This window comes from Aulostomus chinensis, chromosome 15 (assembly GCF_037954235.1).
Source record: "Aulostomus chinensis isolate RoL2024-O1b breed Wild chromosome 15, RoL_Achi_v1.0, whole genome shotgun sequence".
In the NCBI taxonomy this organism is placed as follows: Eukaryota; Metazoa; Chordata; class Actinopteri; order Syngnathiformes; family Aulostomidae; genus Aulostomus; species Aulostomus chinensis.
In genome coordinates, this window is record NC_141334.1 from 22,321,576 (window position 1) to 22,336,445 (window position 14,870).

A 14,870-nucleotide genomic window follows, 5' to 3' on the forward strand; every position below is an offset into this window, starting at 1 on the left:
CTTTTTGATAAAGCTAACGTAGGCTAGCCCTTAAACATGCCGCTATAGGCTTAGACTGTCAGGGGACATTCCATGATGTGCTGGGCTTCTCTCTCCTCCTCTCTGTCCTCCTGTACCCATACATGTTACTAACCTCTTCACTTCAACCTCTCCTCCGGAGCCTTTTTGCTTCCCCACTTCCCACATCCTTGGCTGATCCTGCTGCTGGAGGAGGCTACAGACAGGAAGAGGCTCAAGCTGCCACCCCTTAATATCAGTATCAGTATTAGTACTAGTTGTATTTATACCAGTATTTTCAATGCTGTACTAGCATTAAGATTAGCATTGTGTTTTCTAGCTCATATTTGCTTGTATTAAGCTGAAATTGATTGCTTGAGTGACCTGTAGATGTTATTATTGGTAGCTAGTTGTTTGCAGCCTGGATCTGCCTGATGTTCCTGCCTGTTAAGAGGAGGTTTTTGTCACTGCTGTTGCAAGATGTTCTTGTTGGGTGTACAGTTGTGTTCAAAATAGTAGTGGTGTGTTTAAAAACACGAGTAAAGCTCAAAATCCTTAAAGTAGTTTTATTTCCATGCATTGTGATTACTGCACTACTAAATCAAAACATGATGAAAAATGTATATTTTTGTATTTCTTTATAGAAAGAGAAAAATGACTATTTGGCTGTTAAAAAACAGTGTCTGTATTCTTCTTTACAAACACAAATATTTACTGTATAAACTGAATTAAAAATTTTTTTTAGCATTCCTGTGAATCACTAAACTAATCCATCCATCCAACAATTTTTTTTCCGGTTATCCTGTTAAAGGTCACAAGGGGGCTAGAGCCTATCCCAGCTGTCATCAGGTGAGAGGTGGGGTTCTCCCTGGATGGGTCACCAGTCCATCGTAGGGCCAACATATATTGACCGACAACCATTCATTCTCACAGCTACAACTAGTTTAGAGTATCCAATTAACGTAGTCTCCTCTTGCATGTCTTTGGACTGTGGCCAGAGTAGACCACAAAATATTTCTCCATTTCTTTTAGGCCAATTGATGTGTTCCTTGGCAAATTGTATCCTCTTCAGCTTGCCTTGCTTCACACAGGTATCTTCTAATTGTCACAATACTCACAAGTAACTTAAGACCGCCTTTGATCACCCTGGGCTGAGTCTTTGACATTCTGGCTATTCTTTGATCCATTCAAATGTTAGTCTTTCATTTTCTTACTCATCTCTCTAGTTTTGCTTTCCATTTTAAAGCACCGGAGATCATTTTAGCTGCACTTCATACATTTCCCCCTCTCCAATCAGCGTTTTAATCAAAGTATGCTGTCCTTCTGAACAATGTCTGTAACCATCCAATTTTTTCAGGTTTTCTGAGAAATTCAACATGTGCTGGCTTCATTTTTAAATATGAGCCACCTGATTCACACCTATTTTTTCACAGAATGAACAACCTCACTAATTGAACTCCACACTGGTATAATTTTGAACACGCCCCTTTCCCTTAATTATTCAATTACACAGACTCAGGTGCATGCATATCATAAATATTGGGTCTGTAGGTTTTTTTTATTCTACTACACTTACAGGTAAATTGTCCACCATGTACTAATATTATTTTTACCAAAAACAGTGACTGATCTGGTTAGTCATGTTGGACTGCTAATATTTTGAACACAACCGTTAATCAACTGAAGGAGTGTGGTGCAAGACATACTGTACTTGGAAAGTGTTATGGGACAACTGTTTTTGTGATTTGGTGCTATACAAATCAAATTGGATAAACTAACACTCCACATTTGCTCACAACAGACTACACACTTTAAGAAGAGGATTAATAAAAACAGAAAACAAAAAACTGTCCTTCATTCATAGATCATAAACTGGAGATAGCCACTGTGATGCTTTGGTGTCGATTTTCTTCTCGTTATAAGGGGAGGGTAGAGAAGCCTTCCCCTGATTCAGCTCACAGAGGCAGCAAATTGTCAATCCCAAAGTAGCCGCACCCTGAATCATCCCTATTTAAAGGTCTATGACTCAACAGGTTTGTGAAGGAAAGGCTCCTAACTTTCGTAAATAAGTAACCAAAGTAGTCGAAGTCAGTTCGATTTTTTTTTTAATGGGTTTTTGGCTAAAAGACAGAAATAAGGACAGTAATTCACACAAGCTTAAGACATCTAAACAATTTGCAACATGGCATACAATTACAGTACACTTGTGCAGTTTGAAGCATCGAAATGTATTAAAATCAGCAGTTAATTACACAAGACTGAGGGTGTTGTGGACATTTAAATGTCACACCAAAACAGAAGAGTAAAGCAAGTTGGGATGACATCAAAGTCATGCATCTACTTAAAGTACTATATCATTCATAGCATAGCTATAGAATTTTACCTCTAGTCATTGTATTTCTACATCAAAATGATAAAGTGGAGTTCAATTGTGAAAAACTACACTGCTTTTTTTGCCAGATTTATTTTCTGCAACGATCTAATGTAAAAATCCCATTGGCTGGTCAAGGGAGCCCATGATGATGTTCACTTTCAACTCTTTCCTGTGGAACACTGCAATTGATAACAAACGTATTATGTAAAGGTCATACATCAAGAGTGATACAGGGTTATTTTTGCAGATGCATTTATGCAGTTGGACCTATTGTTGCAAGTAGTTTGGCCCCCTGCTGGTTATGAGAAAGAATGAGGGTTTAGGTTTTTTTTTTCAGAATTCCCTTCTCAAACCCAGATGGTCTGTCCAGTTCTTTTACACAATGTATAATGCAGTGTAAGAGGTTCCATTGATACAATTTCAGATAATCTGTCTGATGGTTCAACTACCACATCCCAACAATGATGCATCCTCCCCGCTGGGGTACGTCTTCATGTAGACCTCAATCATTGAATCTAGATCACATCCGACATCATTGTTTACATTCAAAAGAGCCAGGCCTTTTGATTTTAATGCGTCAGGCGTGTTCTCCATGTATGTCTTGAAACGCTGATAAGCTACATCACTGTAGCCCTCTGGAGCCAAGGTAGGCAGGATGCTGATTAGCCGCAGGATGGCAAGCATGTTTGGAAAGAACTTCACGTCAGCCAGCTGCAGCGTTTCATGGAGACTAGAGGGGAACGTTTCGGCTTTGCCCTTTTTGCTCCATTTAACCCACCAACAATGCAGCTCTGCCGAGAGGGTTCCTGCATTTGGGATGTCATTTTTAAACACTTGAACATTTTCTTCATCTGGTTCAGCAGACTTATGCTGCTCTATGACAGCAGGGACCAGTGACAAACATCTCAGAGCCTTCAGGTGGTCCTCACAGAAGAGGTCTCTTATTTCTGTGATCATGTGGTTCACCACAGGAACAGACAGGTGCTCCTTGTAGTAACTCTCCAGCCGAATTGCGCCTGGCTCTGACTTGTGTTTTCCCATAAATGACCGAGGAACCTTGACTGGGATCTCCAAGGCTGCCGCAAGGTTAACAGCCTCCTCATTCCAGAACTCGTGATAAACGTCGATGTTGTCATACACTTCCATCAGAGAATGCAAAACGGCTTTTAAGCTGTTTGCAGCAAAATGTGTCTCTGTTGTTTTTCCCTGCACGTTCTTCCCAAACGCCCTTGTAAGTGTCATGGTGTTCTTTAACACAATCAATGACATGATAAACTCAAAGTCAGTGAGTACTTTTGAAATCTCTAAAGCTTCATGTGTGACTTGATCACTCCATCTCAAGTCTTCATTGTCATGCACACTGTCCACGCAGAGCAGTAATGCTTCTAGAACCTCCACCGCTATGTCAAATGCATCATGTCGTCTGGTCCAGCTGGTGCGACACACCTCCTTAAGTTCATTGGCTTTCTCTTCTTTGTCTGGGTAGAAAATGGAAATGGCATGCTCCAAATCCAGATATAGTAAAGGGGACTGACTGAAGAATGAGTCAATCTTTTTAAAGGTGCTCATGACAAGCTGGACGCCTGACAGCACCATACCACTGGCCAGGGACATGTTTAGGCTACAAGTGGATCTTAACATAAGCACAGCCAGTGGATACTTGTCCAGCACTTTGGCAGCAAATTGTTTTATTTTACTGAAATGCATCCCAGAGCAGGAGTGGGCCTGACCTCTACACTGCTGCATGTTCAAGCCCCATTTGTCAGTCATTTCATTCAACAGTTTCTCTGCCTGCACATCTCCATCACCTTCACAGTGCAAGAAGCCAACAAACCGCTCACGCTGGAAGTTGGACTGGTCCACAAAGCGAAGGAAGACGGGAAGGTACCACTCCCCTGAAATCCTCACCATATCATCAGTAATTAATGAGAAAAAGCCATTCTGCTTGACATCCTCTATCAGCTGATTGCGCACATATCTCTCACACACTTCAATCAGCTGCTCCAGCTGAGCTGATGAGCAATACTCATTATTTGCTTCATATCGCCTCTTTAGCTCATCATCTCCACAATTTGTGCGATATTCCAACAAAGCCTGGAGGTTGCCCAACCCGAGGGGGTTCTGTTGATTGTTACCGGGAGCCATCAGAGGAATGTTTTGCTCTCCAAACAGTACAAGAACTTCAAATAATGACTTGAGATAATCTTTGTATTTCTCATCCTCCTGCATTGACTCAACATCCTCATTTACCTCCACTTCAGCCTTTCTGATTTCTGCATGGAGACAAAAAAGATTAAATCATTCATTACCTTGAGACACATTAGAACATGCGAGGACCTTGATATTTCTACTCACTTTTTCTTCCCCTACTTTTTGTTTCATCAGTTTTAACCTGAAAAATAAGATGATGGAATTAAAACAAAATCACAAATAATATAGGTTCTTTCACCAGCAAGAAGAATTTCTTGTACCACCGTCTCTTTACTGCGCTTCCCCTGTCCATTATGAGATTGGCTTGGAACATCAAAGACCATTGGGATGGCATCTGCCTTCAACACTGCAATCTGAGCATTCTGCGAAGCAGTTACATCAAAACTCTCCATTTTAAGGAATATATGATCAATGATTAGATCACTTTAACTGTGTGTTCACACCAAACACAAATGCAAATTTCGCATCGCGTTATTTGCGCAAATATGACCACCGCATCATTTTAGTGTCCATTTGTGTCATTCGCGAGAATACGCAAATTCGCTCACTTGGCCGAGTAGCGAATATTCCCGGCAACGTTTCTTTCCACCATTTCAACATGGATATTCGAAGAACTGTTGCATTGTACCTGCTGTGGAAGGCCGGAATACATCAGAAAACTAAGCGCCGTCGTATCTGGGTTAACAACACCATCTAGAGGCGAGCTCAGCTCGGTGAATTTCAATGCTCGGTGAAATTCACCAAGCTCCTCCAGGGGCTGCGCCTGGATAACTGCTGCTTTTTTTGGATGACAACTGGCCAGTTTAACGACCTGCAACCTAGGATAAGTGACAGAATTTCACAAATGGACACCAACTTATTCAACCAGTTCTTGTAATTTTGACACGTAGTGTCATGTAGCAACTGGTTCCCACACATAGCCACGATCAACTTGTCCTCCATCTTGTGACACAGTCAGCTGTGACATCGGGACAACCTCAACGCTGATTGGCTGTCATAACGCAAATTTTTCACCAAAGTTGAATATTTTCAACTAGTGTGAATGGCAAAATTTTGTGTCGCGAATTTGCGTCATTCGCGCGCCGCCTGACTGAAAATTCACGTCATTCGCGCGTTTGCACAGACTTTGTAGGGAAACTGTTTGCACGAATTCGCGTTTCGTGCGAACACACAGTAACACATGTATAGACAATTTATATAAAGTAAAGAAGAGAGAAAATAACATGGGGTCACAGGATTCTCAGAGGTTTGATTTTAGATCGTGAAGGAAAAAAAAAAACTTACAGTATCAATGGCAGGTGATTTGAAATGTTTTCCACAAAGTCTGTAGTATCGGTACAACTGGTCTGGGGATTTGTCTATGAGATCTGACCGCTGGCATTTTTCAACCCACTTCTTGCACCTGAAAGGAGAGACCAAATCAGTGGAACAAAGAGCTGGATAGTAAGATGAAATTCAGATTCTGAAGTAACTGTAAAGTTAAGTGGTATATGTCAACAGCTGACTATTCAAAGGAAGCTGTGGGAAAAGTTAACATCATACAAAACTTCATTAACTGTATTTTACAATAGTAATCAAGAAGACACTTTTCTGGAAAAGTCAAGGGCTGAAAACAGAAGTTGTATACTGTAAATTTATGACAGCACAGTTCATGTCAAACACTGATGGCCAAACTGCACATTTTAAATAATATCTGCTTGGTTAAAAACCAGTTTTGTCTTTCTTAAAAGGATAAAATGTTTCATAAGCACTGATTTGTATGAGTGATAAAACTGCGCTATGGATATATTATCACATTCCTAATATTTTTTTTCCCATCAATTCATGTACATGGGGAATAAGTGTGTTCTGGCTTTGCCTGTGCTAGATAAAGTTTTTCCTGTTTATGTAACTGATGGACATTACTGACAGACATTTGGATCATCAAGAATATGACCATTGCAGATTGTTTTTTGAGGGATGTACTTCTTGTTTTGGTGATGTCTGTACCTATTAGTATGCAATAATGTACTTACTTATTTAAGGTACATGCATTCTTTAATGTTATTAGCTAGTTTGAAGACAGTTACTTTCTTCAAAACCAGAGTGGCTAATGATGTTTATTTTTTCTTTACACTAATAACCTACCAATTAGTTTCTTTCGCAAAAAAAATGCAGGCATTAATTAAAAAAAAAACATTTTGCAATACATTGGACTTGATGTGAAATTGATCAACTGCACCACAAACTGTAAGACAACCTGACAAACTATAAAACGGAGTTTGCGTGTTAACAGCTTAAAACTTAAGTTACATTTAAATGTGCAACATCAGCACACAATATTACTCATAATTTTGCTCAAACTAAACCGATTTTACTTTTTGTACTATGCCAGAATCGTATTTTTGCCCCCGTACACGCGTATTTCTTCATGTTTAGGTTAGCTACATAGCTTCCCGTTAGCTTAAGCGTCAGTATTAGCTGGTTGAGTTACCTTTCTGCATCCTGCGGGAACCTGAAAAGGGGCTGAGAGTCGGATTTGCCGCTGGTGCAGTTCGGTACAGCGCAGTGGTTCTGCATTTGAGAGTATGACATTAAAAACCAATTAATCAATGTGAGATTCCTTGTGCCGACTATTGCTAGCGCTATGTGCTAAAGTACATGGAACAGAAATAACATCCGGCCTCTTGCTTTCAAAATAAGATACAATATGAGCTGCGCGTTACATTTCTTCGCAAATTTTCCAAATTTCGACATGGTTTATTCAGTAGCCTTGAACCTAGACATGAATGCGTAACGCCTGCTCTTGGGTTGTTCTTTCTAATCTCTGTCTTTAATATAGTTGCTCCTACAAACCACAAATAAAAGGATAAAAGACATACACAACCTTGTATATGAAAGTTCTATATTATGATAAACATTTTATTTTTGAATGAATGCTTGTTTACTTCTCACACATGCTGGGCTGCTTGATGGTTTACAACAAATCAGAGCGCGCTTCGTCTTTTCCCGTGATTCTTAGCGACCATTTCAAACCCACTGTTACAGAGCATGGCATGACATATTTATATTTTTTATATATACAAATGTAATGAATAAATAACAAACAGTCCCTTACTATTATTTTTTATCATAATCATGATCATTAATGAGCATTCATGTAACTGCAGGAAGTATTTTCTCTATTATTATAGATTATCACAAATTACAACACTTCATATAGAACATTACTTCTGGTACAGATTTAGAATTGTTGACATCTTGTAAATTGCATCTTAAATTGGTTTTCACTGACTTTTCAGTGGTATCAGTCTTTTTGTGTCAGTGTTTGTATTATCATATATTCTTGCAGGGCGGCACAATGGTGCAGCGATTAGAAGAGAAGACGGTTCCCAGTTCGAGCTGTGTGGAGTCCTTCTTTCTGTGTGTCTTTGTGCAGAGTCTGGATGTTCTCCCTGTGCCTACATGGGTTCTCTTCGGGTACTCCAGCTTCCTCCTACAGTCCAAAGACATGCAAGTTGGGACTGGGCTAATTGGATACTCTAAATTGACCGCAGATGACTGTGAGTGTGAATGGTCTGCCTATATGTGTTGGCCCTGCGATGGACTGCCTTTGGTCCAGGGTGAACCCCACCTCTTGCCTGAAGGCTGCTGGAATAGGCTCCAGTTAACAGGTAAAAAAAACGGTAGAAAAATGGTAGAAAATGGATGGATGGATGGATGGATCTATTCTTGTACCCTTTCTTATCTTGTTTGAATTCAGACTGACTTTACCTAAATTTGGTCTTGTTCCTCTTGGACTCTCTTTTTTTTTTTTACTAAAAGTGCAACATAAACCCAGATTTTATAATGATAATAACCATATTGACATCTTTTTCATAAGATGCCATATGGAGAAGTGACATGCGAACTATGGATCCAAACATTGACAGGGACAATGTGTGGGCAATTATTTCTTGTTTTCGAGAAACCTGGATCATCAGCACATTCACAATAATTTTATGCGAAGAGCATACTTAACACCCCACAAACTTTGCTATATGATGATTTTAGATAACCCTTCATGGACACTCTGCTCTCAGAATTTACAGAGAACTTTTATGCCTATGGTCTGGGGGTGCAGACTAATAACCATGTTCTGGCACAAAGAGGCAGCTACACTATCTATGTTGGAACAGATTATACAGGTTAGGTCTGTAATTCTCATTTCAAATGACCTGTCCACAAGTTCATGTAAAATCAGGCAACAAATAATGAATATTACTAGTCGGACTAACCGCCACAAAAAAATGTATGCTAACACACTGGAAACCACCTCACACACTCAGCATTCATTAATGTCTTCAGTCCCGAGATGGTGTTTATTAGGAAATATCCACAGTGCACATTCATAATGCAAAACAAGAGAATATCTTGCCTTGGTATGCGGCAGCTGAAAAAATGTAACCGTTTGATCACAGAAATATTATTATCCCCTCCTAAGGATAGTGGAAGGTTACTGAATCATTGAAATGAGTTAAAACTGCAGAATCTTGAATTTAGTTATTCTGTCATATTGATTTCAGCTTGCTTTGGGTAATTTTAGTTTGTTTTCTGCATTTTAAGTATTCTAAGTAATCTGAAGTGCCTTTTATGTCTTGCTTTTTACATACAAATAAATACTCCACTTCAATCCCGAGGTCAGAGTCATCACAGATGTACTTTGCCTCCTTGGTCACACAACAAAAATCTTTGACCGGTATATGTGGAATCCTATGTCAGTTCAAAAACTTTCAAAAACAGGGAGGCGTGGACGTGAGGTCGGGGGAGTGAACGGATAAAGCGTGTCTTCGTCGAGTCTCGTTCCATTTTTGAGACATCTATTGGTCAACATTGTTTCCTCGCGATACTTGAGTAGCCAATCGCAGTCCAACCGCGCGAAGTCAAATAAGAGATTTTTTTTCCTCAGGAGATAAGACGGCGAGTATTTTCTTGCACTCGTATACTGTTTTAGTGGGACGTTTTCTCTGAATTTTTTGCAAAAGCAGGGTAAGTCAACTACTGCCAGCATAATTACAGTTAACATTTCACACAGCCGATGTCCCGCCAATATTGACATTTTAAAAAATTATTTCGGTCTTGTTGTGTGTATAAGGTTAGGCTAGATAACTTAAGGCAGATAAGTTGACATATGCTAACTAATTGTGACAATATTTTCAGCTTCAAATGGATTCAGTGTAAAGTTAGTTGAAATATGAATAACTAGACTTCTTGGTGATATTTTTTTCACATATCATACACATATTAACAAAACGATTCTCATTTATGTGATTCGTTTCCATAACGACCCAGACATCGTTGCAAGCGAAATCTCATTTGCCTCCACATTTTGTTCAGATGGTAGTTCAATGCTTTTTCTATTCTCTATTATAACGCTCTTACAATGTCGGTTGCTCACATTAAATGTTACAAAAGTTTCGGCAGTGTAAAAGTAATCCCTGTGCCCAAAGTCTCTCTGATTCCCCTGGTTACTTCGGATACTACATGAAGAATGATCGAGCACGCCCTAGCAGTCGGTTTGCTGACGTCCACATTTCTCCCAACATTTTTGATGTTGTTCTGGTGGAAGAGCAGAGCAGATTTTTTTCCTTAGCTTGGAGTCAATGGACGTAGAGGACGTGGCTACACCATTTGGTTACATTTAACACTGTTCGATGTTCAACAATGACACTTTTGCAAGACGCTTAGAGCCACTCACTGTTTCAACAACCCAACAGTTAATTTTTGACAGTAGCAATGTACTAAACCAGGGATGCTCAAATTATTTACTTGGCGGGCCAAAACTGAAACTAAATAGGCTGTAAAGATGACACATTTTGTGTATTAAAGTGCCTTTTGTCTGTGAACATCAAATTTTTTCTTTCTTAATTTGTGCCAAACAGACCTGTCCTGTGCAAAGTGGCCTTAAACAATTAGTGCAAAATAACAAGCATTTAAAGAGCCCTTTACTTCAGAAAAAAAGATTAAAAGATGAAATCATTTACTATTTATATATATTTTTTTAATTTTTATATCTGGTAGGCAAAATCAAACCTGTAGTAATTCAGCTAATAGTGCCACTTTTTCCTTAGGATTATTTTCAAACAGAACATTCTTTATCTCCCTCCCTATTTTAAATAATTCTGGTTCATGGATCTGGTGCTCAGCTAGTTTCTGGCAGTTAGCCAATCATAAGTGAGGTTTTGTTTTTTGGAGGGGTGCCTGTAAGAGACAGGAGTTTAAAATCTTATTGTTCTACTCTGGTTGAGCCCATTTTCCATTTTCCTCCACTTATCCCGTTAAGGATCGGGGGGTGGGCTGGAGCCTATCCCAGTGGCTTTCAGGCAATAGGCAGGGTTCACCCTGGATTGGTCGCCAGTCCATGCCAGGGCCAACACATATAGACAGACAACCATTCACACTCACAGCCACGCCTACGTTCAATTTAGAGTATCAATCAGCCTCGTCCCTTCTTGATGTCTTTGGACTGTGGGAGGAAGCTGGAGTACCAGAGAGAACCCACACAGGCACAGGGAGAACATGGAGACTCCACACAGAAAGATCCCATGCCCAAGCTGGGGCTCGAACCCAGAACCTTTGTGCTGTGAGGCGACAGTGCTAACCACTGCACCACCGTACTTCCCGTCTAGTTGATCCTCAGAGTTAATAAAAATATAAACCAGGATATAAGTGGAATAGGTTCCCTTAACCTTTCTCTGAAGCTTTGGTTAATGTTTCATGCAGAGTGTAATACTGTATTAATATAAAGTTTTAGATGATGCCTTGTTCACCCCTCAGAAATGTCTATTGATTTAATTGCAGGTTGCGGTGACACAATGAATAACAGAGCAGTTTCAACTTCACACCACATCACCAAAACAGTGAGTAAATGGACCCTTTATTATTATCTTGATGTGATGGGTGGAAGTTTATGGTAAATTTCTGGAAATTTTCCATTGGACATGAAGCAAAAAAAAAAAAAAAAATCTGCGTTTCTGTATTTTTTCTTCAAAACTGTTGTAAATATTCAATGGGAATATTTTGAAATAAACTTGACATTGTGGGATGAGAAACAGCTACATATCTGCATATGAGAATACACATTTTATTTGTATTGCTATAAGACAAGTACAAACTACGCTAAATGGTACAGTTTATTCCAGTTGATTCCCATGGATAGTTTCCAGATTTGAAAATTCCTGGAATTGTGCAACCCTAGTTGTGATCAATAAGTTAGATTCAGACTTTAACAGCCCTAGCCTCATGTGTCTCATGGTCATATTGTTGTAATTGCTTTAGGGCAATAAGGAGAATGCTCCACCTGGACGTGTAAGCAAGTCTGTCATCACAAGAGATGTTTCTGTGACAAAACCCCAAAAAGAGGACATCAATGTCAATGGTGGTCTTTATAGAGCCACAACTAAACACACAGATGCAAGATCAGTATCTGGTGAGGCTGTGAAAAAGGCCAAGCCAGGACAGAAAGATGCAAGAGGAGCTGCTGCTGGTGATGCCAGACCACTCACACAAAGTCAGACTTTCCCCACTGAAAAGGCAGAGAACCACAGAAAGCTAGTTAAAGAAGCTTCCAAAGCACATGTGTCAGTACTCAAAACAGCTCCTGGCATGTACAGAGGCAAGGTTGTTCAGTCAAAAATTGGAGCCATTTGGAAGTCAAGTGCCATAGTGGGTGGGGCAGGGCCAAATCCACCAGCCCCCATAACAGAGAAGCAAAAAAATGCAAATGTGAGAAAAAGCAGGTTATCAGTTGACATCCCTGGGCATGGCTCAAAAAAACCTGCGCATTTGGGGTCCAAGTCAGTGTTGGATGGTCATAAACAAGTGTCGAGGCCTGCTACCACCAGCTGCCCTCCTGCACCATTTCACCCTGCTAAAGCAGTCCCTACCAACTCTAGAACTACTGCTGTAGTTCCTACCTGGATAAGTGGGACTAAGAAGATTCCAGCGAAAGACAGGAAAGTCAACAAGCCTCCTGGAGTCAGCACCCTTGGCCAGTATAAATCCACCGAGACTGTTGAGGAAAGAAGGTAACATCTGTTTCCCAGGTGTTTTTTTGTTTTTGTTTGCTTTCTTGGTGTTAGTGTTCATCAGACATATTCAACTACTAATTTGTATCCTCCTGCAGAGCCAAACTAGCAGAGTGGATGGCTTTAAAGGGCAAGACACTAAAGAGACCAGCTATGACAAGAGCAGCACCTGCTAGATCCAAAATATCTGTAAAAGCTACTGTTGATCTTAAACCCCAGTCTCCTCCTGCTGAGACTCAGCAGGTCAAGGCTCAATATGAAGCAGAACCAGAACCCAGTCTGGAGGCTGCTGCTCCCTGTGCAGTCACTCAGGAGATAGAGTTAGCAAAACACAGTCGTGCACCAGTGATCATGAACATGTCGTTTGACCTGCTTGAAGACTTGGATGAAGACCAGCAGGACAAAGTCGAAGATGTAAGGAAACCATGTCTTTTGCCAATTAAGATATTTTAAAAATATGATTAGCATTGTCAGTCGTTTGTTTTTGTTTTTTTTAAATAACAGATCATTGTGAACTTGTGTGATGCTTTGGAGGCTTTGGAGATGCCCTTCAGTTGCAAAGATGGTAAGTTCAGTGTTGTTCGGTCATGAGTTTAGATGTTTACATAGAAAGGCTAATATAACGAGCACAATATTTGTTTCAGTGATTTTACTCACGTTTTCCCAGAACTATCACAGGTGAAACAGGAGTACAGCAATGTTAAAGAGGAAGGTGATCTGATGTCTGAAGGTAAAAGAGAGAAGCTGAAAGAAAGTGATGAACAGAAAATAGAAACACAAGAGGAAGCTGAAAGTGATGATGCGTTGGACAGCACACCACCAGATGTGGAAAATGCATCAGTTGTTAAATACTGTGTTAAGACAACCCCATACTTGCAAAGGTGAGGTTTCTCTTTTGCCTAAATGGACCTCCTGGTTATTTTGTGTGACAGTTTTAATTTTAGTACTCAGTGGTAATTACACCTTATAAAATGTCCATTTTGTTTTCAGTGTTAGGAAGACGATCGAGGAAGAGGTCAGCACCAGTGCATCCAGGCGTAAAAGCAACATCAAAGACCTGAAGTTTCTCACACCAGTGCGCCGTTCCTCGCGCATTCAGCGCAAATCGTCTCGTCTGCCATCCATGCTGGTCGATCATGACCCCTGTGTATCGTCTCTGGCTGAACTGGTGAAGCTGGACAATGATCTCAATGCATACATCTACAGGAAAAACACAGCTCTCCTGAAGGACCTGCCAGATGAGCCTTGACAGTGATCTGGAACTCTAATATCTGACATTTAAAATATTAACACCATACACTAAGACACTTTTTATGCATAATATTGTGGTTCTACTAATCTGCATTCACAGAATTTTAAAAAAGGTTTAAATGTAAGCAGGCATCTCTGCTTTTTATGCTCTAAATGTATTGACTCTTAATGTTTTTATGCATGTTTAAATATAAAGTTGCTGTATTGCCAAATGCACAATTAAAGACTCACCTGATCTTAGATAGTTGGATTTTCTGTACCTCACTACAGCCGCTGCTCAGTGGCTCTCAAAGTTAAATAGCCATCAAGTGAAGATTTGAAAAAATCCCCTGAAAAATAAATTTGGAAGCTCCAAGCACAGACCTATTGCATCTCTTTATTAAAGGATGTTGATCACAGGTTTTTATACCATTTCAGATTCAACTTCCCTTAAGTTATGAAGTACCATGTCGTGTCCTAAGGAAACCTGATCTTAAATGGATTCATAGTTTATTTTGTGCAATTCAAGAGGGGTAAACTACTAGAAGTTAACATTTAAAGGTGATATATTTAACAGTGATTGCATTCTATATGCAAAATGTACATCAGTTAATCTACTCGTACTGTAGCACATTCAGTAAAGTTCTTGCATATGGCAGGACTTTTAAACCCTCAATTGAGTCTTTGAGACTCAAGAGCTAAATGCCTGTCAGGGTTCCAGCAGGATCGTTAAGGTGTATAACTACAATTTTAGACCCCAAAAGCCATACATTTGATTAAAAAAAAATGTCTTTGGTCTAAATTTATAGGTTTTAAATGTATGAGATTACCAAATTACTTGCATGCTGTTATGTTGCTGTATGACATTACATGTGTTTGAGGGAACCATCCTGGCAGCGTGAACACTGCAGTAATAGTCTATCAGTCGTATAGTCTATCAATAGTCAATAACAAAATTAATGGCAGATAACTTTGCACCCCTTGGTGAATTTAATCAGAGAACATCAAGTTTG

The 14,870-nt window shown here is 39.8% G+C and overlaps 2 protein-coding genes across 3 annotated transcripts; one reads left to right on the forward strand and one right to left on the reverse strand.

Annotated features, from left to right (window-relative positions):
- Window positions 1-2,091: 2,091 nt before the first annotated feature.
- Window positions 2,092-7,246, reverse strand: thap12a (THAP domain containing 12a). Of its 2 annotated transcripts, none has more exons than XM_086179023.1 (5): window positions 7,056-7,246; window positions 5,867-5,984; window positions 4,846-4,944; window positions 4,727-4,763; window positions 2,092-4,644 (listed from the first exon to the last, which is right to left on the reverse strand). In XM_086179023.1, exons 1-5 carry the CDS (start codon window positions 7,154-7,156, stop codon window positions 2,813-2,815), a joined length of 2,187 nt encoding a protein of 728 aa, XP_086035149.1. In that variant the 5' UTR covers window positions 7,157-7,246; the 3' UTR covers window positions 2,092-2,812. The 2 variants fall into 2 exon arrangements, with proteins under 2 accessions (XP_086035149.1, XP_086035148.1); XM_086179022.1 differs by having other exon boundaries at window positions 4,843-4,944.
- A 2,227-nt stretch (window positions 7,247-9,473) lies between these two features.
- LOC147249181 (uncharacterized) lies at window positions 9,474-14,219 on the forward strand. The gene is made up of 7 exons (XM_086226529.1): window positions 9,474-9,589; window positions 11,402-11,460; window positions 11,879-12,627; window positions 12,726-13,041; window positions 13,132-13,192; window positions 13,295-13,508; window positions 13,618-14,219. Exons 2-7 carry the CDS (start codon window positions 11,416-11,418, stop codon window positions 13,874-13,876), a joined length of 1,644 nt encoding a protein of 547 aa, XP_086082655.1. The 5' UTR covers window positions 9,474-9,589; window positions 11,402-11,415; the 3' UTR covers window positions 13,877-14,219.
- Window positions 14,220-14,870: the final 651 nt, after the last annotated feature.

What these genes read in the sequence shown, in the direction of transcription:
- thap12a (XM_086179022.1), bottom strand. Translation starts at nt 7,156, where the DNA reads ATGTCATACTCTCAAATGCAGAACCACTGCGCTGTACCGAACTGCACC. An exon ending in TTCCCGCAGGATGCAGAAAG is followed by an intron (nt 5,985 to 7,055) that starts GTAACTCAACCA and finishes CTCTCCTTTCAG; the next exon opens with GTGCAAGAAGTGGGTTGAAA. An exon ending in AATCACCTGCCATTGATACT is followed by an intron (nt 4,945 to 5,866) that starts GTAAGTTTTTTT and finishes ACTGCTTCGCAG; the next exon opens with AATGCTCAGATTGCAGTGTT.
- LOC147249181 (XM_086226529.1), top strand. Translation starts at nt 11,416, where the DNA reads ATGAATAACAGAGCAGTTTCAACTTCACACCACATCACCAAAACA. An exon ending in CACACCACATCACCAAAACA is followed by an intron (nt 11,461 to 11,878) that starts GTGAGTAAATGG and finishes TAATTGCTTTAG; the next exon opens with GGCAATAAGGAGAATGCTCC. An exon ending in ACAACCCCATACTTGCAAAG is followed by an intron (nt 13,509 to 13,617) that starts GTGAGGTTTCTC and finishes TTTTGTTTTCAG; the next exon opens with TGTTAGGAAGACGATCGAGG.